The sequence below is a fragment of the Aegilops tauschii genome, chromosome 3 (assembly GCF_002575655.3).
Source record: "Aegilops tauschii subsp. strangulata cultivar AL8/78 chromosome 3, Aet v6.0, whole genome shotgun sequence".
Taxonomy (NCBI): Eukaryota; Viridiplantae; Streptophyta; class Magnoliopsida; order Poales; family Poaceae; genus Aegilops; species Aegilops tauschii.
Window position 1 is genome coordinate 611,861,366 of NC_053037.3, and position 27,289 is coordinate 611,888,654.

The following is a 27,289-nucleotide window of genomic DNA, read 5'->3' on the forward strand; positions in this document are numbered from 1 at the left end:
AGATTTGATTTAATTCACGGAAGCTTGCATGGATGGAGTGCTTCTTTTCCATTTGTGTTTTTATTTTGTATCAATGAACTTGCATGGTTGGAACTTGTTATATGGATGGATGGATAACGGTGTTGGATGGACAATGTGAAACTTTTGTAATATGTAAGGATGGAACTATATATGTGTTGGTTGTGTATGTATATATGATGAAACTTGTGTGTTGGATATGCTTGTTGTGTATATATGTATATCTGTGTATATCTGTGAATTGCTGTCAAATTGAATGAATTAAATTAAAAACAGGGATGTACAGGCTCTTTGTCGTCAGCTAGCTGACGGCAAACATGCCACGCGGCAGCTACCTGTGATTCCTGGGACTGGCATGTTTGAGCACTTTGCCGTCTGCCAGCGGACGGCAAACTTTGCCGTCTGCCAGCGGACGGCAAAGACCTTAGCCTCTTTGTCGTCCGCTGGCTGACGGCAAAGCACGCTGTTAACCCCTAACGGCTCTCACCCCACCTCACTGCCGTCCACGATCTTTGCCGTCTGCTGGCCACCAACGGCGGACGGGACAATCCTTTGCCGTCCGTTTCCAGGAAGCGGACGGCAAAGAAGGCCTTTGCTGGCACGTGTTCAGATGGACAGTTTGCCGTCTGCTGGCAGACGGCAAAGAAGTTTGCCGTCCGTGATCCATGCCTTTGCTGTCCGCCATGGCGGACGGCAAAGAAGCTGATTCCAGTAGTGTGAACTCTTCTTCCACGCTCATTTGAGTTTACTCTGTGGTTCAATCGTAGCATCGAACAGTCGCTCGTTACTGCAGTCAATATTAACAAGTGCAGTGCTCGTGTCGTGGATAGCATAACCCACCTGTGTCACACCAGATTGATTTTGATGGTTTAACATAACAAGTACATCAAGGAGATAGTTTTGTTTTCACCGTGCTAGTCCTAAACCTGACTGCAAAGCACTGTACGTAGGCACTGAAAGGCAGCTGGAAGTCTTTTATGGGAGTATATACTTCTTTTATCTATTATGGGAGTATATACTTAATAGATAGAATAAAGAGAAGAGAGTGTACTTAAACAACACTTCTTTTATGGGAGTATATACTTGTATCATACAATAGCATCAGCTCATGCATTTTCAATTCCTCGTCTAGGCGATACCGAATTGTTCTGTTCATATTTGGGGTGATTCTCGTACAGAGATGTATTCCTCTTGGATTTATGTCTATAGAAGCTGCATGTAGAATTCTGGTCTCTTACCTTTTTCATAGAAAGTAAAAGGGAAAAGGTTAATTTTATCTATTAACATGGCCATACTAGAAGGTTAATTCTTTTTGAAACAGATATCAAGGGTAATTTGAGTTATTCATCATCTCCAAAAGCTAAACTGATGTAGTTCTGCTGACCAACCTGCGTGTTTCACTTCAGGTGTGAGGAGGAGCCTGTGGCTGAGACTGCATCAGCACAGATGCTGCAACCCATCACAGCGAGTTCCTCGGCCTCTGTTACGGCCGATGCAGCAGTAACTGAGGACACCATTCATGCCTCGCTGCCACTTCTACATTTTCTTTCTCTGTTCTAGTTACTTATGTGATTTATTCCTGGTACTTGTTGCTACTGTATTCTGATTACTTGTGACCTGTATTGAGAGATTTTGGTGGTTGCTTTGAGTACATTTAACTTGGAGTTCTCCAGTACTCCTAGATTTGCTACTCAAACAAATTTTGAGTACTTGCACTGGAAAGGAGTGAAATACTCCTGGTACTTTCATAGGTTTAAAAATGACTTGCGTAGGTTTAAAAATACTCCTGGTACTTGTGATGAAACCAACAAGCAACTTGCCAACCTCTTTCAGTGTTCAATCATCTTTTCATTCTTAAATTTCAGTGTTCAATTTCAGATTATACAAACTGGAAGTGTCTGTTGTTCTTTTCCTTTTTTGAACTAAACTAGAAGTAGGAATTCATTTTATTGGGTTAGTGTTGTAAATTGTCGATGCTTCCTTTTTGTTATTGGCTTATTGCTTGCTTGATTTGGACAGCTACAACTGAAATTATTATTATGCCATATTTTTAATATTACTCCATGCTCACCAAGTTATTGAGTTGAAGTTGTCGTTGTTTGCTGTCAAGATTTGCTTAGCCTGAATACATGGTTATGTTTTGTGTACTGCTGTCCTGTTGTCTCTGTTGGATGGACAGCATCCCAGTACAAGTACTTGCTAGGTTTTACATGTTCATGCAAATCTTGTTGGGTGTTGCAACACTTGGATTATTTATTAATATAACCATGCAAATCTTGTTGGGTGTTGCAACACTTGGATTATTTATTAATATAACCCAGCAGCGACGCTTCCATTTTAACACATGTATTAGTGTGCAAAAACTACTAGAGTACCTGCTTCTTCTTACCCAGAGTAGTACATCAGGCTTGTATTAACTTGTATCAATTGTATTAACTTGTAGCCTAGTAACTGCAGTCATCTTGTGCTTTAATCTTCTCTGTGATGTCATGTCCTTTGAGTCTACTTATTAAAAACCTTATGCTCATATTTATTTTTACTACCTCTATATAAATGTGATACTGTTTTGTTTCTAAATACTTGATGCATACAAGTTTGAGGGCATTATCCTAAACCCCTGCTATGATTCATCCATCTCCTATACTTTGTTACTTGTGCTTAATTGAGATGTTACTCAAGGGTAGTGTTTGGGCCAGCATATATAAAGGGTATGGTCACTTACTTTAATATGTGTGTTTACTCAAAACTGTCAAAATATCTAGAAAGAGAGTGAACTCACTTCACGGATTCTTTCAATCTTCAATGGTTATGGTTTTTGCATTATAGATTCTTAATCTCGGCTGATTTCAGACTCTTCCAAGTGCTAGCTAGCTCCAAAAGCAAATCATATTCATTTGGAAGATGCAACATTCTATCAGAATCCATTCTCCTGCTCTTTTTCTTGTATTGTATGTCATCCATTCTTCAAACCTGTTGGTTAAGTTATTGTAGTGTGTCGCTCTGTTCGGAAGTGTATTTTTGTTTTAGGATTTGCTTCTTGTGTGGTACTGGATGGCTGAGTATTAAAACAATTTGGTTACTATCGGAAGCACTTTAATTCTCTGGAATGAAACTTTGACAAGCATGCATATATATATATATATGTGTGTGTGTGTGTGTGTGTGTGTGTGTGTGTGTGTGTGTGTGTTCAAATTTTCTGGATTACGTGATGGCATTCTATGATTCTGTTTAACAACTTAAGTATATGTATGAATGTGTTCGAGTCCATGATTTATTTTTCTGATTTTTGATTTGACCTCAAGATTATCTTCTTATTTCTCTTGTCCTTCTTGTGCAGCAGGATTTGATTCGGTACAAGGGGCTCGTCATGCCAGGCTCCTCTTTTCTGCTGCTTCCATGCAACAGTGGTGGCGGCTGTGTTGTTCGGCATCGGCTACAAAAACAGCCATTGTGAGCTCCTTCCCTTCCTCTGCTCCATTTAGTCACGATCAGTTTATGGAGGTGTTGCTTATTTGGTCAGATTTCCTTACTTGCTTCAGGCATATGAATAAGCTTATAAGAACAGAATATTGATACTCTGCGAGCTATGAGTAGAATGCTCTATTTTCGCGAGTCACCTTTCTTGTATGAACGAGTATCTTGTTTTGACTAGCTAGATAATAAAAGCATTATACTAGTTGAATTTATGTTATCATTCTAAATAACTTTTCTTTTTTAGTGGTCTCTTCATAATATATTGGCTCCAGTTTTCTGATTCTTCTGTGCTGATTCATGTAACAGGGCGATTGAGGTTGCATGTTGTTCATGACAGGAGCTCCGTTGTGAAGAATATAGCACTGTTGGTAGGGCAGGAGCTCATCATGTAGAGGTTGTAAAGTACACTTGGTAGTTGCTAGTGCAGAAGCGCCATTGTATTTTGTGTTCTTTGTAAGGCAGGAGCTCCAGATTTAGCCATTGTATTATGTGTGATTTATTTGTAGAGCAGGAGCTCCATACTGAATCTGGTTGTTATTTGAAGTATTATTATATGTGTTTTCTGTTGTGCCAATTTAAATACTGCTTATTTATTTACTGCCAAATTGAAACATGAAGAATATGACCCTGACAGCCAGGACCCACTTAACAGAATTTGATAACTAGGACCCATCTGACTAGTGGACCCATTATATATACAAAAAACAAACTATTGAGACAAAAAGCCCACGGCCCAAAAACTAAAAAGGCTGCAATGTTGGGCTTGGCCCATGAAGCCGACCAGAATTAACAAGGAAAAAATACATTAAATGGGCTAAATTAATGGGCTCGGCCCATATAGATACCTAATCAGATCGGGCTGATTCTTGTCAATGACCTTTTCAATTGGTCGCAATTTTGCCACGTCAGATTGCCACGTCGGATCCGATATGGCCTGGGCAGACAGCTAGCGACCAAAACAGAAGGTCGTTGAACCAATGACCTTTTGTTTTGGTCGTTGCCTTCCACGACCTTCTCACATAGAAGGTCGTTAATTTCAGTTTACGACCGTCAGCTTTTGACCATCTGTTTTTGGTCAAAAAAATGTCGCAAATAAAAAACAATGGTCTTTCAGTGACCAATAGTGATGGTCGCAAGTTGACATATTTCTTGTAGTGTGCGGCGGCGACGATACGGCGACGGAGGAGAGGGGGCAAAGCGGCAACTACGGCGGGGCTTTTGCGGTTGTCGAGCCCGCGCACGCATCAATGTTTAATATCTGCAGGGAGACGCGGGTATGCCCTTTGCCAACTTTTGGAACTCGGCATAGGAAGCGCAACAGTCGAATAGCCATTGCCACGTCTTCCATGGCCCGCCTGTCAACTGTTTGCCGAGTTTTTCCTCGGCATACACCTAACCTTTGGAATTCTATAATAAAAAGAAAAATATAAAATGATTGCCAAGTTTCCTTAGTTGAAATCTAGCAATTGTGGACAGCTGTCAGGACACCTGGTTGGTGGTGGGGTCCACCTATCAGGCACTGCCGAGTTTATTTTTTTCAGAACTCGGCGAATGTGCAGTACTGACGACTTCCTTTCTTTCACCGAGTTCCTTTTCCTTGATACCAGGCAAAGGGTGATGTTTGGCTGGTTAGGGCCCTCCCAATGCTCCACCATGTACACGTGCTAAGCCTTCCATGTAGGCAAAAAAATCTGATTTGGCAAGTTATTTAAGAGGAGAGAGATGAGTGTGGTGACCCAGGAAGAAACAATGCTAAGCGCATGAACCTAGGCAAAACATTTAAATGAAGGAAGCCCACCAATGCATGAAGAGATTTAGGGGGTGTTTGGTTCAGGGACTTTTTAGTCCCAGAGACTAGAAAAAGTCCCTAAAAAGTCCCTAGGAACCAAACGGGAGTGACTTTTTCTACAGGGACTAGAGAGTCTTTTTCGATTAGTCCCTGGGACTAGAAAAAGTCCTAGGACTTCTGAACCAAACACCGAAAAAGTCCCTAGTAAACCAAACAGGGTGGGACTTTTTTAGGACTTTTTGCTAAAAGTCCTTAGAAGCACCTCCTTGAGAGTCTTTTTCAAAAAGTCCTAGGGACTAGAAAAAGTCCTAGGACTAGAGAACCAAACACCACCTTAGTTGCTAAATCATTAAATGTAGCAAGCTTAGGGGGTGTTTGGTTCCAGGGACTTTTTTGTGTTGAGGCTAGAAAAAGTCCCTAGCAAACCAAACAGGGTGGGACTTTTTTGGGACTTTTTGTTAAAAGTCCTTAGAAGCACCTCCTTGAGAGTCTTTTTCAAAAAGTCTTAGAGACTAGAAAAAGTCCTAGGACTAGAGAACAAAACACCACCTTAGCTACAATAAGCTAAGCACCTATGCATTGGGGAGTATAGTTGCTAAGTTATTTAATGTGCTTAGCACCTCATCTAAGCATCGATGCATTGGCAGCAGCTTTACGCGTCACTATTGGGTCCAATTATCAAAAAACTCCGCAGAGGCGTCACTTTACCCAACTCCCAATGATTTGAACTCGGCGAAGCCCGAGAACTAGGTGAAATCCCAAATTCCAGTAGTGAGGTTGTGTGTCCAAGTGAAATGGTTAGTATGTACTCCCTCCGTTCGTAAATATAAGACCGTTTAGAGATTTTAATATGAATCACATGCGGATCAAAATGTGCTAATCTACATTTTAAAGTATGTTTATTTACATCCATATGTAGTCCGTATTAAAATTTCTAAAAATGCTTATATATAGAAACAGAGAGAGTAGTTATCCAAATAAATATACATGAGGATTAAGCGTGTCTTTGTAAATTATATATTGGCCGTCCAAACTAATTTATGTAGTAGTACTGACGAAGTTGCGCAAGGGTCGCCAGCGCGTCTAGTGAGGCGTTCGCGGCTTTGCGCGGAGCGAAGCGTCGGGCGCTGATCGATACATGCATATATACGCGCAGCAATTACCGCTGCCCTGGTAATTACGGAGGGTCGGTGTCTTTCTAGTCAAGGCGCTGATCGATATCCCCAAACTAATTTAATTCTGTGATGCAGCATCGTCCCATGCGAGGCCGGCTGCTGCAGCATGGGAATATGAAACGATGCACGAATATGAAATGAGGCCGTCTTGGCATGGGAACTTGTTGACCGCCGCTGGTAAAAAGCACTCTCCAGTTAATGCCACGACTAGTACTGAAGACTGAACGCCTTCCTTCCTGTGCACGGTGCACACACTGATCTACTCATAGAAGTTCTATATAAATGCACGGTACAAGAACATTCAGTATACACAGCGAACGTCCGTCTCCTGCCATTCCCCGCCATGGCCAACAACTCCACTTCTTCAGTTAACACCTCCATATCTGGGAGCTCGTCGAGGTGCCTGACAGAGTGCGTCACCACCGCCCACAACTTTGAGGTGATCAGATTCTCAAAGCTCGAAGGTAAGGGTGCTGGCAAGTTCATTAGCTCGAGCACATTCAGCGTCAGCGGCTACGGCTGGAACATCAGGGTCTACCCGGACGGGTGGAAGGAGGAGGACAAAGCTGCCCACTTGTCAGTCTTCTTGTGCTTCTGTAGCGGGGCAACTGGTGTGAAGGTAGAATACACTTTGAGTTTATTGGAGAAAGATGGAAGAGTTAGTCAGATAGCAAGCATACCAAATACCTTCTGGACTGTAGGTGGTTATTGGGGCCGTGATAAGTTTATTGAGAAGTCCAAGCTGAAGGAACTGTTATCCCGCAATGGCGACTGCTTCACAATCAGGTGTGTTTTGACCGTGATGAAAGAGCCTCGCACGGAAGATCTAGGCACGGTCATAGTCCCAGTCCCGCAGTCAGACATGCACACACATTTTGCAAGCATGTTGAAGGACGGGGAAGGCGTGGATGTGACGTTCAGTGTCGACGGCCAACTCTTCAATGCACACAGGTGCGTGTTAGCGGCACAATCCTCGGTCTTCAAGGCTGAGCTCTTTGGTAAAATGAAGGAAACCACCATGAAAAGTATCAAGATCAATGACATGGAGCCTGCCACCTTCGAGGCACTTCTTCACTTCATATACACAGATTTACTGTCCTGCGATGTTGATCAAGTTGTGGCGTTGCAGCACTTGTTCGTTGCAGCAGATCGGTATGGACTGGACAGGCTAAAGGCTATTTGTGAAGGGAAGCTATGCCAGAGAATCGACGTGCAAACAGTTGCAATCACCCTTACTTTAGCGGAGCAGCACGACGCCGTGCATCTAAAAAATGCTTGTCTTAGATTCCTTTCTTCGCAGGGCGTGCTCCGAGCTGTCAAGGAGACTGATGGATTCAGGCACCTCACAACGAGCTGCCCATCCATTATGATGGACATTTTAGACAAGGTCGCCCCACCTTCATGAGTATGAGCAGTCTGAGAATTAAGTTTGAAATGTGGTGATCTAGTAGTACTCTCTCTCTCTCTCTCAATCTCGATTGTTATCATGTGTCCAGTGTATCCGTTGTAAGACTGAACTCTTGTTGGAGAATGTGTGGTCTGTGGTCTGACTTGTTGGCACTAAAAGTTCCATGGAAATTCACATGGTTGTCTCTTTCTTTTGTGTTGTCCTGAACATTCATTAAATTTGTAGTTAGTTTTCCTACAGAAGCAAAATTAGCTATGTTTACATAATTATACCGGGCTGGAGCTCTGAACCTTCTCTGCTGAATCTGAATAGAGAAGCGCGGAGTGCCATTAGAAACGCTATCAACATGCATCGTGGCGATGCTCACATTACAGTTGATATCAAACGTCAGTAAAAAACGTGGCAATTGATAATCCTTTACATCGGCCACAACAAGCACCCGGTACGTCCAAACATCCTCCTTCAATCTCCATGCTCCGGTCTGCCTCTTATTATTTATTCGACCTTGATCAGTTTCCTGGTAAAGTACTGTATCTGTGTTGTTCCTATTTGGGATGTAGCTTGTCATAATGTTGTGCCTCTTTTTTCATTCTAGCAAGATTTTTGTAGAACTATGCAGATTTGAAAACTGAAGATGCTTCGTTAAATTGAGAATTTGGAGTTCCGCTGGCTTTTCTTTGAATATTAGCTGTTATGATTTCCCTTATGAATGGGCATTAAACAAGTCTATGCAAATGTCTAGGTCGGCTGTCCAAAATAAGATTTGACTTTTTTTTAACAGGAAAAAAAAGATTTGACTTGCTTCTCCTTCGTCTCTAAGGTGATGTATGATCACGGTTTCCTTTAGTTTCTCATGTAATAAGGCTTGATGGTGGGCAGGATTATATGTTCAGTTGATTGTCCCTTATCTGTACTCAAATGAATATTTATTCCTTGTACTGTTTGCATTTCTCAAAGGACAGTTGAGATGTTGTATTTCGCTGCATTAATCCATATGCGAATTTGTGTTGGATTGCTGGATGTGGTATCTACTGTTGGCGCCGCCTCTCGCAGCGCCGCTTCTTCTCTACCTTGCAACTCTCTCAGCTCAAGGATTCTCTCAAAAAAACATGCATGTGCTAGAGGTAGAAGAAGAGGACGCAGGAAATTTTGTGGCACCGCACAACTTGTGCCTTTTCCGTTTTTCTTAGGTGGTGTTTGGTTCTCTAGTCCTAGGACTTTTTCTAGTCCATAGGACTTTTTGAAAAAGACTCTCAAGGAGGTGCTTCTAAGGACTTTTAGCAAAAAGTCCTAAAAAAGTCCCACCCTGTTTGGTTTACTAGGGACTTTTTCTAGTCCCAACACAAAAAAGTCCCTGGAACCAAACACCCCCTTACTCTCTTGACAATGGACATAATTACATGGGGTTAAGTAGCCGGACTAACCCAGCCAAAATGCACCCACTAACCACTACCTTGCATGCACCCCACATAGTTCTGCATGCAACACACGCGGCCACGCCACTAACAGACCCACTAATCACTCCAGCACACACGCGTACAGGCTTGAGTCACCTCCAAGTTTGCAACAGACATGAGCTTACCCACGACACACTTGACGGACGCCCCACAACTGATTGCGTCTGCTTCTTGCTCCACCATTGATTTGCCGCCGGACTTGGACGTTGTGACTCTACAGAAGTGTACCCATTTTGCTAACCAACACATCCATGCAGCAGACTACCTTACTCATCACTAGCTTGTACACACACGTCATCTCATCTCTACGTGAGTGTATGGCCGCAGCCTAATGGTTGAGCATGTCTCCGTGCAGGACACTAAGTAAATGTAATGAAAAACCAAAGCAACAAGACAAAAATGTCATTAGAAGTTGTTCTACCTAGACACGAGAAGATGCCACATCACGTTGGCTTATCATTGTGGTTTCCTTTAGTTTTGGAACAGATTGCCTGCGATCCATGCATTGCCTAGAAATGTTTCAGTGTCCGCGGATTGGTATGCCTTTAGGGAGGCTTCACTTTCCATCAAGGCATTAATAATAGTGAAGCATACTAGCTCATACAAAAACTAGTATTCGTACACCCAAAAATCATGATGACCTTTCTCGGCCTCACATCTCGAACATGGTGACACATACACAGTGGACACTGTGCGCTTGCATTGCCCCCCCGAAATCTGTCGTCATACCGGTTTCTTCTCAGGCTCGCCCCAGTCGACAATCTCAAATTCTATTTGGCGTTTACGACAATCTCAAATTCTATTTGGCGTTTACGACAGTCATCAAAGGCCTAATCGTACACAGCACACATCCCCTTGGGTAGATATAAATGGGCAAGCCCATCTGAGGCACGAGCGGGAGCTTTCGGCCCACCTGAAATCAGGGGGGAGAGATTAGATGCTTTGTGATTTATGAATGCCACGTGTCATCCATCAGGGCGGGTCTCACCTGCTAACCGTGAGACCTGGTCTCATATAATGTTTTTCCCTCATCCTCTATCTGGGCAGTCCCATTCCCGTTTTTCCCTCACAGATTTTGGGAAGGTTCTCGAACCTTTCCCTGAACCCGTTTCTTCTTTTTTTTTCTCTGTTTTTTCTTCTGATTTTCTTTCTTTTTCTTTTTTTCTTTTTATGTCCTATTCTATTCTTTTCTTTTTTCCTTGTCTCTTTTCTTTTTCTAATTCCTAAACTTTTTTTAAAAATCATATTTTTTGTAAAATCGTGAACAATTGAATTCATGATTTTTTGAAATCAGAACATTTTCAAAATTGCAAACGTTTTTTAAAATTGGTCAACACTGTTCAAATTCAAGCACAATTTTATAAATTCATGAACAGTTGTTTCAAACTCACTAAATGTTTTTCAAAGTCATGGAATAGATGAACCTTTTTCAAAATAATGAATATTCTTAAATTTGTGAACAATTTTGGAACTCACAAACATTGTCTGAACTGCATGAAAATATTCTGAATTTGTAAAACAAATTGAAAGTCGTGAATTTTTTTGAACTCATGAACATTTTTTAATTGATGAACTTCTTTTGAAATTTGGAATATTTTTTGAGAAATAAAATTAAATCCAAAAATAGATGAACATTTTTTGAATTTGTAAACATGTTTTTGCTAATTCACAAACATTATTTGAATTTACAAATATTTTGTTTTTTCAAAAAAGGAAAACAAAATAACCTGAATTTGTGAACGTTTACAAAAATTCATCAGTTTTAGACATCCCAAATATTTTTAAAATCAAACAAAAACAAAAAAGAAAAACGTAATGAAGATAAACAGGGGCGCTCGAGCCTGTAATCGGCTTGCGCAAAATATGTGGATGGCTGAGCGTTTGCGCCCCCCCTCCCCCCCCCCCCCCCCCCCCCCCCCCCCCCCGCGCACAGGTCAAGGAATTGGTTGGAAGCTTCGCCAAGCTTCTCCTCGTTTTTGCTTTTTTTGATTTTGGTTTTCTGGACCGATTTAGCTTTGTTTTTCTTTTTATTTTTCAAACGCGTGACTTTCAAATTCATCTTTTGTGTAGCAAATCCATGAACATTTTTAAAAATTTCTGATTTTTACAAAATTCATGAGCTATTTCCAGATTCATGAAAATATTGTAATTTCCCTCAAAATTTGTGAGTTCATTTATATTCGTGATATTTTTCCAAGTTTGTGTTTTTTCCTCAATTTCATTAAACATTTTCAAATCGACGGGACACACAATCTTTTCAGAAATTCATGATTTTTTTAAATATACAAACTTTGTAAAATCTTAATTGTTTTAAATTTACAAAAGATATTCAAACTCGCAAACTATTTAAATAAGATCAATTATGACGTCAATAGGTCAAGCCAAAGGTCACCGTGTCTAGTCAATGGTCAATCATGCAAGTAAACAGATCAAACGAAGGATGGGCAACCCGAGCGAGCCATCAGCTCACGTTGGTGGGCTGGCCCACGTCACACAGTGTGTGAGCTCATTTCTTTTATCTGTATGTTTGCTTCTGCGACAGTTGCACACCGGATTCTTTTCCGCACCGGTTACGTCACCATTGTTTTCTCATATTGTTGTGACCGAAATCACGCTTGATGTGACCACCCGCATCAGAAGTTGTTGTATTTAGATGTTAGTTATTATCCATATTTATGTATTTTGTATCCAATCTTTATTTAGATCTTCGGCACACAGGTGCCTCGACACCGATTTTGGTTCATCTATTATGTTTGTCGAACTAGGATATATTTTTATATCAATATTTTTTACTTCTACAATGCATTATCATCAGTATGAATATTATAATTAATTTTTACTAAAATCTAAAATTTAATTTTAGTTGATGATTTTTTATTTTATAAAACACTTAGTATTAGGATAAAAAGCTTCATCAGTATACAATTATGATATTGGTTTTTTAAATACATTAGATCTCTCAAATCATATTTTGTCATTGGAGCGTGTTATTTGTTAAGTTTATTTTAGTTTAAAAATCTTCTCCTAAATTGTATATATGGAAACTAAAGCATACCAAAAGATTTTTTTTTATAGTTAGACATACATTAGACTATGTACATCGGTTCACATCCATTTTAATATCCTCATGTATCTTAGTAGAGCATTCCACAACATAAGAGTTTTTAGCAAATAGTATGATCGGACTATGCGGTTGGTTAGATGTGTAAATGTCAAGCAAGAGATGGGTCTGGGAATTGAACCCCAGACCTCATGCATGGTATAGGGAACTCAAAGCCATTCGACCAAGGAGTCCAAGTGGCGAATTAGCTGCACTAAATTATAATAACTATTGGTGGATCCGATTTTTAAATTGATTTCTTAGTTGTAATCATAATTCCAGACACTTTTTTAAGTTCTATGAAAATGCAAAAAAAATGGAAATTTCAAAACATTTTTGAAAAAATAGGAACAAACTTGAAAACATGAACATTTTTTAAAGTTACATGCAACTTTTTTTTATGCCTTGAATTGGTCATACAAGACCACGAAAAAATTGGTGCAATTCCAAGGATGTAGAGAAACAACATGCTCTTAGACGGAGTCTTTTGGCCTATCCTGGCACCATCCATTGTACATGGCGTAATTGTGAACATTCTTGAGATGAGCCCAACTTTTGCTGGCAGGTTGGCATGCCCATCATAGGCATCCATGCCAGGGTTGAACGAATTTTGATACCGTATGCAAGTTGCGAGACATCCGACCATTTATCAATATTTTTTGACCGAGAAAACAGAAAAAATACAAAAGTTGTTGAAAATGAAAAAAAAACTTGGCATGCTACCTTGAATTGGTCATACAAGCCATTAAAAAAATTGGGTTCATTTTAGGGATGTCAAGAAACAACGTGTTTCAAACAGAGCATTTTGGTCTTTGAACGTGCTTTCTAAATTTTGTGCACTCTTTCTAAACCATGTTCGTGTATTGACATTCTGGGCAACTTTGAAAGCCATGAACATTTTTTTGAAAATTCTGTAATTTGTTTTAAAATACAAATATTTGTGTTTTTATGAACAAAATTTCAAAAAAAGCGAACATGTTCTCAAATTTTGAACAATTTTTTAAAAGCACGAGCATTTTTTGAACAAGTGAAAAGATAAGAAAAATGTAAAACAAGAAAAAGAAAAAGAAACTGAAGGCAAACATGAAAAAAAAAGTGGGCAAAAGACTGGGCCGGCCCATCTGAGCCTTTAAGCCAATCTTCTGGAAGGTTCCTGGCCGGTCCATCTGCGCGTTCGAGCCACCGGTATTGTGAACCTTCTAGAAGTTTTTTTGCTGGTTTTTCGAATGTTCTAGAAGGTTCCTAAACCGGGTTTTCTGAATTTTATTTCGGTTGATTTCTATTCTTCGCTTTTTTCCTAGTTCTTTTGTGATTTTCTGTTTCTTTTGGGGAGAAAACATAAACAAATTAAAATCAAAAATATTGAAAAAGTGTTCATTTTTAAAAAAAATGTTGGAAAATTCTAATTTTGATTTTGTTTTCAAGAATTTTTCACGTTTTAGAAAATGTTCAGAATTTATAAATTTGTTGACGTTTTCCAGAATATTTTGGGAGTTTCAAAATTTTCTTCACACCTTTAAAAACTCATTGCAATTTAAAAAAATGTATTTAATTTTTTTATGTTTTTAAAAAAGTCCAGAGTTTCAAATTTTGCTCGAGTGAACAGTTTTCAAAAAAGTTTCAGTTTTTCTATTTTTGTTCTCATTTTTAAAATGTGTTCCAAATTGTCAAAGATTATTCGTGTTTCAAAAAAAAGTTCCAACTTTCAAATATTATTTACAGATTCAAATAATGTTCACTTATGATGTTTTTTGTGGATATAAAAAAGTTTGTGTTTTCATCTTTTATTTTGAAATTTAGAAACATGTTTCTGTTTTAAAAAATTGTTCACAGAATCTAAAATAGATTTGGTATTTCCTAAATGTTCACAATTTTCAGTGAACGTTTAAATTTTTGCCGGTTCTGTGTGTCGATAAAGAACTCACGCTACAAGTGGCTAGCAGCACTTGTCACGTCTCGATGGTCAGGAGTTCGTATCCTGGCAGCACGTCGCAGTTTTTCTTGTGACTTTACCTACCTGTTACTGAACTCAATAGACACACACACTGTGATTATTCACTCTACAATATACTATGGACTTCGAAATAAGCACATCACGGTTAAGTGTTCAAAATCAGGGTGCATCAAGAAGGTTGTTGTCTGCTTCCCCAGGTGGCATGATATGTGTGCTGAAGAGGAGCCTAAGCATAGCCCAGTAGTGAAGCATTCAACATTTAGACTGGCCCGTGTCGCAAGGAACAAACGACACACGGAGTACCTTATTTCGCTCTCCACTAAACCAAAGCTAACAAAATAGAAAATGTTATTGCGTGAGCCAGAATTTTTAAAAACTGACGTCGGGCCGTTTGAATGGAATAGTCGAGCTTGTGCATAAACGCGCTTTTTGCCTTGGCCGCTCTTGATGTTTTTTTTTTCCAAAAGTACGCAAATTGCGTACCTTAGCCTTTATAGAAGAAGAGAATTGCAAGTACTCTGTACTAAATCATCGACGAGTAATATGAAACGGAGGGAGTACAAGATAACTACCACTCGCTGGGAACAACAAGCGTAGCACAACTTCACATCCGGCTAGTCCAAGAACATCCACCCATTACAATACAGCGACAACACAAAAGGCCTACCCAAAATCGAGTACCTAGCCGCATCTCTGTCGACGTCGATCACCACCAAAGAACATCATCTCCCGCCAAGCATCTCAAGTCGACGCACCACCCCCCTAGAAGCCTAGGAGGTGGCAAGAGGATGGTAGGACTCGATCCGACCCGAGGAAGACACCGTCTTAGAGTCACCAGCGACGACCGTACATAGCGCCAGAGAAGAACAATCAGGGCAGCGGCGAACACCGGAGGAGCGCAACCTAGGAACTTCATGTCTCCCGGCACGGTGCTCTCGATGTTTTAATACACACTAGCTGGGGTACATACGGTATTAGTAACCGTTAAAAAACAGGGAGAAGACAAGTCTTAACAACCTTGAGATTGAGATGATTTGTTTTGCACAAGTGGACATGGAAATGACCAAGATGCTTCCTGCACCTATTTTTCTATCGACCCTGTTTTTTTTCAATTTTATGCCACTAAGGAATGAGTCATTTGCACATAGGACCTTAACATAGGAAAGTGAAAAATTCCCAGGCCTTGATTGAAGAAATTAGCAAAGTAAACAAGCTTAGCTTGGAAATACGGGAGAATGAGAAGAGCTAAACAGAGAAAATGCAACCTGCTACACTACTGATTGATGAACCTGGCGTCTCTTCTTCCTTCCTCCGCGTTGGTTTTTCTCGCCCCTGGTCAACTCCTAAGCGGCTCCATCCATCCCTGCTGCGGCTGCTGCTTCTCCACCGTTTCACGCCCCTGCTGCTGCACCTACGCCGGAGATGACGGGCTGCTCTTCTTCCGTCGAAAGCCTGCTCAGGTCTATCTCCCTGTCTCTGGTCTTCTAGTTTCAAAATTTGTTCGCCTTCAGATGTTCCTATTTTGTCCTGACTGGTCAGTCAAGTCGTATGATTTCACTGATTGTCGATGTCGGGGTGGATCTGGAGTTCACTGGCTTTTGATCTCGTGGTGGATCTGGAGTTTCTTTTCTTTTTTTCTTTTCGAAAGAGGGTCAACGCCCGGCCGGGTGGATATGCAGGACAATAATCGAATTTAATTAACTCTGGATTTTTTTCGAACTCTCCATCATTTCAGTCCACGGTGAGAGAGGCGCGTTCCGGAAGAGGAGCTCCAACTGGAGAGCCAAGCTAAACACTTACCCACGGCTGCATGTGGCATTTGCTTCTGGTTCTGCCGTTCTGGAGTAAGCTGTTTCAGCCACTCCAAGCTCGCTCAGGTATTATATGTTTTTACTCTGAAATCGTTAGAAATGAAAAGAAACCCCTTGCTATGGATGGACTGTTCAAGTGTCTGCCCCATTTGCTAGCAATTTCCTTCATTCAGCAGGCTGTTTAAATGTTTCAGGTGCAGCACAAGCATAACTGGAGAGCCAAGCTGAACACTTATCCAGCCAGAGTTGGCTGGAATAATGGTGAGCGCTTCTACCGGGGTGATGAACTCTCTCCTGGGTAAGCTGGCCACCCTGATGGGGGACGAGTTCGCCAAGCTAAAGAACCTGAGAAACGAGGTGAAGGACATCAGCAATGAGCTGAGCAGCATGAAGGATGCTCTAGAGTGCCTTGCTGATGTGGATGAGCTCGATATACAGACCGCAAGGTGGAGGGACGCGGTCAGGGAGATGTCTTACGACATTGAGGATATCGTCGATGACTTCATGTGCAAAATTGGGGAGAAACACAAAAAATCTGGGTTTGTCCATGAGATTATTCAACGCCTCAAAACATCAAAGGACCGCCATCAGATTGCTGGGCAGATCGAGGAGATCAAGAAACTTGTGCATGAAACAAGTGAACGGCGTGAAAGATATAGGCTCAATGTCCTCACATCAGGCAATTTGGCAGTTGATCAACGAGTTGTCGCACTCTATGAGAATGCATCTAAACGTGTTGGTATGGAGGGCCCAACCAATGAACTTGTCAGTTGGCTAGAAGACGAGGAGAAGAAGTTGAAGATTGTATCAATTGTTGGTTTTGGAGGTTTAGGTAAAACAACACTCGCCAATGAGGTATACCGTAAGCTGAAGGGAGAATTTCATTGCGGTGCATTTGTGCCAATGTCTCAAAAGCCAAATATTTCAAAACTTCTGCATAGTTTACTAATCCAACTCGGGTGTGGACAATCTTTTAAAGATTGTGAGTTAAATGTACTTCTCGACCAGCTCAGAGAAAATCTAGAAAATAAGAGGTACTTATTCTTACTTTTTACGTTGCTGTTCCTCTCATGCACCTTGGATACTTATATTTTCTTAAAGGTGCATAAGATGTCTGTATTTGTTAATACATTTTTCAAATATTTTCATACGCTGTACTCCTGAATTTTTCTCAAAGCAGTAGATAATTACATCTTTTCTCTTTTTTATCAAGATCACAATTATAAAAGAGTATGTCATCACCTATGTGAAAAAATATTAAAGAGCTATACCAAGTGAGCAAGGAAGTGCTCCAAGTTATATATAGTAGCTCACAGATTTACTAGTGATCATAAGACCGACTTTTAAAAGATCCATACTGTATCCTCTTCTCCTTGTCAATGCTTTTTTAGAAAATTAACAACATAAATCTATTTCAAAGTCTGCTATGCTGTTTTTCGAAATATTCTGTCACATTATTACATATTATTCTTTTTCTCGAATATATAGGAAGTCGATTAAATTAATGATTCCACCATTTCATCCTAGAGTACAGATTCAAAAGCTCGCCACTGCCCCACAGCCGGGCACATTCCTGTCAACCCTTTAATATGTTATGTAAGTTGCAAAGCATGGACCCCATGAACACTTGGAAAATGTTATGAATTATGACTTAAAACATAGATAAGAAGGTCAGGAGATGATCCTAATAAACATGGACAAACCCCGCCCTCTGCATCCGACAATTCACACAGCCATAAAAAATAAGGTTTACTTGGGGCTGTGCATGAAAACATTTATATACAAAAAGTTCGTGCAATACTTTTTAGTTTACATGATATTTTATCTCTAAATTGCATTTACTAATCAATACAAACGCTACCCTATTTTCTCCTAAAACAAACAACATTTGACTAAATAAAGTAAATTTGTACTATATGTGTCAAGCAAAAGTCATAATAACAAACGAAACGATTATTTACACTCAAGGAGAACAAAAAAATAAATTTTGCTACCTCCAACCTTTTAAAGTAATTGAGTAGTTTTTTGTTCTTTTACTTACCGCTGTATTGATTGTCTTGCAGGTACATCATTATCATCGATGATCTATGGGATGTATCAGCATGGGGTATTATTAGATGTGCTTTCCCTGAAAATGATCTTGGTAGCAGATTAATAGTAACTACAAGAATCAAGAATGTGGGTGAGGCATGTTGTTTGGGTCACCACAAGCGCATTCTGGAAATGAAACCTCTTAGTGAAGAAGACTCAAGGAAATTGTTTTTTGATAGGATATTTGGCTCTGAAGAAGCTTGTCCAGGTCAACTCCGAGATGTTTCAGTTGAGATTCTCAAGAAATGTGGTGGCTTGCCACTTGCAATCATTAGCATATCCAGCCTATTAGCAAGCGGAAGTTCCCACCAAAATGAGAGGTGGAAACATGTATGGAATTCTTTGGGGTCAGTATCAGACACAAATCTCAGCTTGGAAGCAATGAGACAGATCTTGAACCTTAGCTACAAAAATCTTCCTCACCACCTCAAGACATGCTTCTTGTATCTTGGTATGTTTCCAGAGGACTATATAATAGAGAGAACTGTTTTGGTAAGTCTGTGGATATCTGAAGGTTTCGTTAGTAAAGCACGTGGACAAAGCCTAGAACAGACTGGAACATGTTATTTCAATGAGCTTGTCAACAGAAGCCTTATTCAACCTGTATTTATTGACACAGATGGGTCAGTGAGACTTTGCAAAGTACATGATATGTTGTTGGATCTTATCTTGTACAAGTCTGGAGAAGAGAATTTTATTACCGTAGTAGAGAGCCCAGAGGACATTATAGGACAACTTCAAAAGACCCGTCGGATGAACTTAAACTTGGATGGTGCAAAATTGCCAGAGAACGTTAGTATGTCACAAGTGCGATCATTTGCAAGTTGGAGAGGCTCCGTGAATATACCTTCTCTGACTAAGTTCAAGTATCTTCGAGTTTTTATTGCTAAATTTAGTTCTAGTTCTGTTGATGACAACCGGAAAATCGACCTGACAGGATTGTGTAAGTTATATCTGTTGAGACATATAGAGATTCGTGGCTGTAGTAAGTGCCAGCTACCCCAGCAGATTAGACGGTTACAAAAGTTGGAAACATTTGATATAGATGGCTCCTGTATCCCAATGGATATTTTTCACCTGACTGGCTTGTTGTGTCTGAATGTTCCATACATTGAAAGGCTGCCTGAGGGCATTGGTAAAATGGCATCCCTACAGCGCCTGTGTCGGTTTGACACGCTGTACTCCTCACTCGATAGTATCAAGGGCCTAGGAGAGCTGACCAATCTGAGTACTCTATCTCTCAGAACACGTTTTTCTGAAGATGTGGACATGGATGCTCTAAACACTTCTTTGGGAAAACTTTGTAACCTCAAGTGGCTGTACATATCTTCACCTAAATCTTGGATACCTGAGGCAGTAACTTTGTCGCCTCCTCCCCCGAACCTTGCGACACTCCACATTGTAAAAAGGTCCCGGGTCCCCAGCTGGATTGGGGAACTCTATAATCTCCAGGTGCTGACTCTCTCTGTTGAGAAGTTGGACAAGGACGATGTTGGTATTCTTGCGCAGCTACCTGCCCTCATCGAGCTTACTTTAACTTTCAGTAGATCCCTGGAAGCAACAATTGCAATCTATGGAAAATCATTCACAGCCCTAAAGAAGTTTGATGTCAGCGGAGATATCATGCCACACCTGACCTTCCAAGCTGGGGCAATGCCTAAGCTCCAGAGCCTCTTTCTAGGGTTGAACGCCAGGGGGTGGGAGCAGGACGATAACGCTGCACCTATAGGTATCGAGCACCTGTTAGCACTTGAAAAAATCGATGTAGGAATTGGCTACAGGGGTGCTACTGCATCTGAAAAGAGAAGAGCAGAGTCTGCCATTAGGATCGCTATCAGCATGCATCCCGGCCATCCTCACGTTATAATCAAATGTTGGGACACAGTGATTGGGCCTTTTTTTTTCGAGAATGCAGTGATTGGGCCTTGGTGACGGACGCATGATAATTATTGGTGTCAGCTACTACCAGCAGCTGGTATATTCAAAGGTTCTACCTCCAATCTCTAGGCTCCAGTCTGTTCCTTATTTGTTTATTTGAGCTTGATTAATTTCCCGGTAACTATTGGGTGTGTGAATTTCCAGTTTGTGTTCTAGCCCGCCATAATACTGTAGGTCAAGTGTGTAGATTAAGCTTGGGCTGCTTATAGTTTGAAGTAAAGTATTCTTGTATGTAGGCACTGTTTGATTAGCTCAGCAAACGAGTATTTTGAGAGTTCAACCATACTCATAGACACTGATTTCAGGGAAGTCGATTTTTTTCTATGGAGCAACAAGATGGGGTACGCGAAGGAATATTGAGGTGTCTCCTACATTATGCTGAATTGTAGCGGATGGAGATGGATTAATGCATTTCCTTTCCGTCCGGAACATCGAACTGTCACTTTGCTTTGTGCTACTATTTATCTCGTCGAACTGTTTGTTTCTACAATATTGATGGTATGATACGCTTTGGTTCGGTTTATCCTATAATAAGACTCGGATGGTGGGCAGGAGTTGGCACCTACTGCGCCTTGCTCATTCCTAGCCACGGATTGCATGTTCGTGTTACTGTTGTATGTACGTTTTCTTCTTGGGTCAAACTGATTGGCTAGACAGAGGGAACCAACCCTGAATAATACAACCTCCATTTGAAAATTTGAACTAAAACCGTGTCACTTATTTTCAAACTCTATACTCCTCCGTCCTATTATATAACATGTTTTACAACAATATACCTACATATTGGTTGTAATCATAACGAACCGTGTTGCTATGTGCGGCGTAAAGCACACTGCACCCGGCACTGGATCCCGCGTTGATCCTAATGGGCTGGGATGCACTTCCCCACCAGCGCATCAAACCTCAGCCACAGAAGATTGGCGTCAGACAACCAACCCCAGTGAATCTGCCTTGGGTTTGTTCACACATATTTTACTTTTGGATTTTTTTTCAGATTTTTTTTTGAAGTGGTACTAATTTTTTCATCCGTTCACCTTTGAATTTTTTTTGTCTATCCGAAGTGGTACTAATTTTTTGCGCGTCCATCTTTTTTTTAGCACCCGGAATTCCGTATGTGGGCCGCGCTAGCGGTCGCCCAATGAAGACAGCCCACTTATTTGCCTAACCACGCTGCTAAGAAAAACCCTATTTGCCACGCAATGCGGCAAATAGTCTAAGCTTTGCACAGGGCACCTCAGACTGGGCCGACTCATTTTCAATTTTCTTTGGGTTTGGTTTCTAACGTTTTGTTTTCTTTTCTTGATTTATATTTATCTTTCCTTTTCTTTCTTCATTTTCCCTTCCAAGCTTATTTCTATTTTTTCCTTCCTTTGTAAATTCAAAATTTCCCAAAAATGTCCACAATTTGATGTTTGTTCAAATTTCCGAAAAATGTTTGGAATACCGAAATTGTGTTCCCATTTAAAAAATTGTTCGGAACATGTTCCCGTTTTCAAAAATCATTCACAAATTCATAATTGTTAGTGTTTTTATAAAAGGTTCATGATTTCAAATATTGTTTGTGAATTTCAGAAAATGACCCCTTTTCAAATTTTGTTCATCTTTCCCAAATATGTATGGAAAATTCAAAAAAAATTCAAAAATTATTCATGTTTTCAAGCAATTCATATTTTTTAAAGTTAGAAAAATGTTTTGAATCTGATGTTGCAGTATGTTACTCCCTCCGCCCCAAAATTCTTGTCTTAGATTTGTCTAAATACGAATGTATCACGTCATATTTTAGTATTAGATACATCCATATCTAGACAAATCCAAGACAAGAATTTTGGGACGAAGGGAGTATTAAATATTCGTCTTTTTCATTGGCTGGCAACATGTGGTTGGGTCTTTGAGGTCGTGAGTTCGATCGTTCAACACATGGTGTGTTTTTTTTGGATTTTTACTCGCACCTTATAAACACAGGTCATTTTGTTGCCTGCCAGTAGGCTGGCCCGGACGCGAACTACTGTGCATCCCACGCGGTATTTGACGCAACTAGTGTCATATAGTAGCTCCCACAAAACTGGCCCACGAAAAGTAAAAAATATATGTATTGATTTTGTACCATCTGTTCCGCATATAGTTCCTGATTTTTTTTTTGTTTGTCTCTCAGGTGGCCCAAACTGGGCGTACACACTTTTTTTCTATGGGATGGACGAGCAGCAAAAAATGTAGGGCGCGAAGGGATTGAACTATGGACCTTCCTGCTGTGCCGATGCACAAAACCAACTATGCTAGCATACAATTAAGATAGGAATTGTCCCACCTTGGAGCTTTATACTAAATCACACAAGTTTTTATTTGTGGCTAGGTTGTCTGAAAATAAGGACATTATCTGAAAATAAGGTAGCTTGCACATGCTAATAAAAGAGAATGTGTTGATCAGCTATAATTGAAAGAAATTGTGGGCACGTGACAATAAAATAGAATATGCTGGTTTCTCTCCAATAAAAAAACTAGTCACATGAGCACTAAAATAATCAAAGAGGATAAACCCTTATAAAGAAGGATCATTTATGCCTGATTATGCATTGATTATGCTAATGAAACAGGATTTATCCGCTGCAATTAGTAATTCATCTGGTTACGTCGTCGTAGGAGAGAGTAGTCGAAGGCCCCGATGGTCACCATGTAGCAACGAAATGAGGAGGCAGCCACAACTACAAGACGAAGGGAGACTCGAAGGGAAAAAAAGGCACAAATTGGTTGGTCGCTGCCAGGCTGACCAACCCCACCACTATCAAGATCTCATAGGCCAATCATGACCTGCGAGAAGACCGCAACTCCTCGCTCTGCCGCCGACCACCACAGTGACCGTTTTTGGTGGACACGTCATTTATCTTTCCCACTGCTTCTCGCAAAACAAATATCTTTGTTTTTGCAACACACGGGGATATGTGCTAGTTCTAATAGATAGACAGTAGTGGACTGTATGAGGGCATCTCGAATGCCCGACCCGCAAATTTTCTCCCGCATCCGTCCGTGGACAGGGGGGACCAGTCCACGGACACGGATGCGGGAGATGGCGATCCAACGCTGCCCGCATACATCCGGCCTCCTTAATTTTTTTGAAAGTCCGCACGTTCAAATAGCCGCATACATAGAGTTTAGACGCTCAAATAGCCGCACACCCTGCTGCGGTTGAGCACTCGGTGACCCTTGATCGATCCCTTGAAATTGAGAGCATGCTCCTCCTCCTCACGCTCTACGTCTTCAAGGATCACTTGTGTAGTCTTCCTCATCGGACGACTCAACATAGTGCTCGTATATGTAGTTCAAATCAAAAACCATTGCTTGAAAGAAGGAAGAACTTTTTTATCTTCGACAATTCATCGAAAAGTTGTTGGGCATGGTGAGTATAGCAGTAGCGGATGGTACCTGGCGGGGCGGTTAGATGAGATAGGTTGAATGGAGACGGAGGAGAAGATGGGGTGGAGCCGGGCTGGAATGCTGGAGTTGACGGAGACGTAGAGTTTTGGCATGGGTGTGGCGTAGCGACCGGGGTGGTGGAGTGGCAGCGAAGGCAAGAGAGAAAAAATGAAGGAGAGAAAATGGAGAGGGTGGAGGCGCCGGCTTTGGGAAGGGATTTGGGTGGGCCAGGGATGTCGAATGCCTGCGTGGCTATTTTCTGAACTCCCGGAAAGCCCCCACGTTTGTCTCAGATTTACCAGAAATAATACATCTGGACCGCTCGACGGACCGATTCAGACCTGCATTGGATGAAAAATAAACAACGTCGAAACCGCGGTCCACGTAGATGTGGATGGTTTAAGGGTCCGCCTATGCCCTGATGTAGTGAATGGATGGCTGCTGGGGAATCGAATCGACGAAGAAGCCGTCTCCATGGGAATCGAATCGACGAAGAAGCCGGCTCCATGCCCCACCGCTGCCAACCTATACCCGAGCTTCTCAGTCCGCATTAATCCGTTTTTTTTGCGGGAAAAATTTCCAATCTATTCATCTTCAATCATGGTAGTACAACGAGCACTAGAAATAATAAAAATTACATCCAGATCCGTGAACCACCAGCGACGACTACAAGCACTGAAGCGAGCCGAAGGCAACCTTGTTGTAGTAGACAGTCGGGAAGTCGTCGTGCTAAGGCCCCACAGAACCAACGCACCAGAGCAGCAACCGCCGATGATGAAGAGTGTAGATCAAAAGGATCCAACCTGAAGACACAGGAACATAGACGATCGACGAACAGATCCGAGCAAATCCACCAGAGACAGATCCGCCGGAGACAGACCTCCACATGCCCACCGACGATGCTAGATGGATCACCGAAACGGGGGCTAGGCGGGGAGACCTTTATTCCATCTTCAGGTAGTCGCCGCCGTCTCGCCTTCCTGACTAGGACACAAACCCTAACAAAACTTGAAAAAATATCTAAAAACGGAGCCCTTCCACCGGCAAGGGCCGAGATCCACTCCGCCTCCATGGCCCTAAGGCCACAGGAGACAGGGCGGACCGGCGACGGCGCCGACGGGAGGCAAGAGGAACCATAGCTTTTTGGAAGCCGGCGGCTGGGTAGGTCGTCTCACGCTTGAGAGTCCGCACTAATCCTCCTTGTATTTTGCATCGTATGCTGACCATAACATTAACTGATAAAATATACTCCCTCCGTTCCATAATATAAGACACCTTTTAACACTACACTAGTATTAAAAAACGTCTTATATTATGAAACGGAGGGAGTAAATGATATGTAGCAAAGATAATATCATTGCAAACTACATTCAAATAGCAATCCAACAATATAATTTTGGATAACATGTATTAATATTTTGCTAGTCAAATATGAAGTTAAATTTTGACCCAAAATAAGATGGGGACTAATAAACCCGAACTGAGGTAGTAGTTGCAGAGCGTACCTCCGTACCCGCACGCAAGGTATTGGGTTCTGAGTGGGAAAAAAATCAGTTAACGGGCGGTAACCACAAATCCCAGTACCCCACAAGATATCGCCTTACGAACAAAAAAATCCAAAGTTTTGAATTAGAAAGAATTCTAACTGAAATTTGGATGAATTGTATTCGGATTCAAAATTCTTTCAAACAAAAAATTGTTCAGTATTTTTGGTTCCCACGGAAAGTCGGTAACTGAAATCTCGATGCCCTGCAAGATTTATTTTTCATTCGGGACCAAATTTTGCTCGCACGTTGCCGGCCGACGCGAAACTACGCTCGGTTCTATGCATGAACGGTACTGCCAGGTGGGATGCACTGACCGATACGATCTCGCGGAGAACAAACGAACGGCGCTCGCGGTGTCCAAAATTAAACAAGCATTGTATCCTTGGATCAATCAGCATGGAGGATAACTCAGCCATGAAGCAAACGCCAAATTAACCCAAGACAAGATGTCTGACACCCACCCTTGGTATGTGTGCCACCGGCCGATGACCACACCATGTCCTCATCCGGGCCCTCCACACACACACACACACGCCGCCCACCGTCCGTTCAGTACCATCAGATTATGTACTAATATTACATATGGGACTGGTCTAACAATTTCAAAACGCACTGGTACTGTATTCTATTTTAACCAACTAAAACGTTCAGGGAACATGATGAGTTCACTGTCTAACAATGGGCTTCCTACCGTTTCATTGACTTCACCCACGTATACACCGTTTCTCTCTTTTCTTGTATATAGACTAATTCCCACAATATTGTAGACTAGCATGGCTATACAATGGCCTACCCAGATCATTGGATCAGGGTGGTCCAACAACAAAAATATTCACACATAACTATTTATTTATTAAAAATGTACTCCCTTCTTCTCAAAATAAGTGTTGCTAGCTTAATACAACTTTAACTAAAATTGTACTAAGCCAGCGACACCTATTTTGGGATGCAGAAATGGATTTTCGTGCAGAGAGTACTTATTTTTGTGAATAAGGCTTGTAATACCCGATGCAACTCTTATTCTTAATTTCACCTTAAACATATAGTACAAGCATTTTACGGTACTCGAGAATTAGTATGGCTATGTTGAAGCGAAAAAAATATTCACCTGCCTAGTAAGATCCTTTTTGATTCACATGATTTGTAAAACACAATGGCAAGAAAAACTACAGGACTGTAGTATGACAAATACTCTTTGATGCTAATTTCTGAAGGTTACATAAAAATTATGATTGGCAAATTAAAGGAATTAGTATATGGAATATTTGATACACCAAAAGAAAACAAAGATATTATGCTGTAAAATGTTTGAGTGAATGGAAATTTTCTGAAATAGTACCAAACAAATCCTTAGAAAAATTATAAGCGATTAAAACGACCTACACAGGGAGAATTACTAAGAATTCATACGCTCTAAATTCTATAAAATTTATTTGAATAAAAAGCCATAACTTTTTGTCATGCATGGTTATTGAACATGATTGATTGAGAACATCAAGTGTCAAAGACAGTGCAAACCACATGGGAATGAGCACATCTTGTTACAGTCACCTCGGCAGGTTGGCATAGGTGATAAAAGCTATGCCCCATGTGAGTGACTCACTTCGCCATCCTCGTTAAGACTTTTTAATTAATTTTGAGGACAAGATGCTAAGAACCTCGGTAACTACATATATATATGCAAAAATAATGAAATTAATAAGGAATAAGTTTGGATTCCTTGATAAAATAGATATAAGATTATTTTCATTTTTGACGCTATATTATATTTAATTCAAAGGATTTCTGTGCGAATTTTGGAGGACTAAAACACTTGCAATTTGATAATTGGGTTGTTTCTTTTGTTGATTATTTATACCTCGTATGATTTTTCCATTATGATTTATTTGGACGACATTCCAAAGAAAATGTATCCATTTGTTAAATCTCATGGAGGGCATTCCTAACTTTTAGTTTCAAGTTTTTTTTATCATTTTGCCACTAATTATGTCACACTACTCAATTTTTCCATTAGAAGTTTCAAGTACTCAAAATCATCCTTCCGTTAAACGTGTGCTATAAAATGCGTTTCGGCACAGTTACCGTCTTGTCAAAGGCCATTGACCGAGGTTAAATGATG

At 40.8% G+C, this 27,289-nt stretch overlaps 2 protein-coding genes across 3 annotated transcripts; both read left to right on the forward strand.

Annotated features, from left to right (window-relative positions):
- Nucleotides 1-6,799: 6,799 nt before the first annotated feature.
- On the forward strand, nt 6,800-7,954 carry LOC109771527 (BTB/POZ and MATH domain-containing protein 2-like). The gene has a single exon (XM_020330216.2). The coding sequence runs from the start codon at nt 6,800-6,802 to the stop codon at nt 7,859-7,861; it is 1,062 nt and encodes a 353-aa protein (XP_020185805.1). The 3' UTR covers nt 7,862-7,954.
- Nucleotides 7,955-15,474: 7,520 nt separating this feature from the next.
- Nucleotides 15,475-20,817, forward strand: LOC109771529 (disease resistance protein RGA5). 2 transcript variants are annotated; one of them, XR_012205760.1, is made up of 5 exons: nt 15,476-15,835; nt 16,111-16,252; nt 16,381-17,220; nt 18,250-20,264; nt 20,521-20,817. XR_012205760.1 is itself a non-coding variant. In XM_073511313.1 (4 exons), exons 3-4 carry the CDS (start codon nt 16,445-16,447, stop codon nt 20,207-20,209), a joined length of 2,736 nt encoding a protein of 911 aa, XP_073367414.1. In that variant the 5' UTR covers nt 15,475-15,835; nt 16,111-16,252; nt 16,381-16,444; the 3' UTR covers nt 20,210-20,465. The 2 variants fall into 2 exon arrangements, 1 of the variants encoding a protein (XP_073367414.1); XM_073511313.1 differs by lacking the exon at nt 20,521-20,817 and having other exon boundaries at nt 15,475-15,835; nt 18,250-20,465.
- Nucleotides 20,818-27,289: the final 6,472 nt, after the last annotated feature.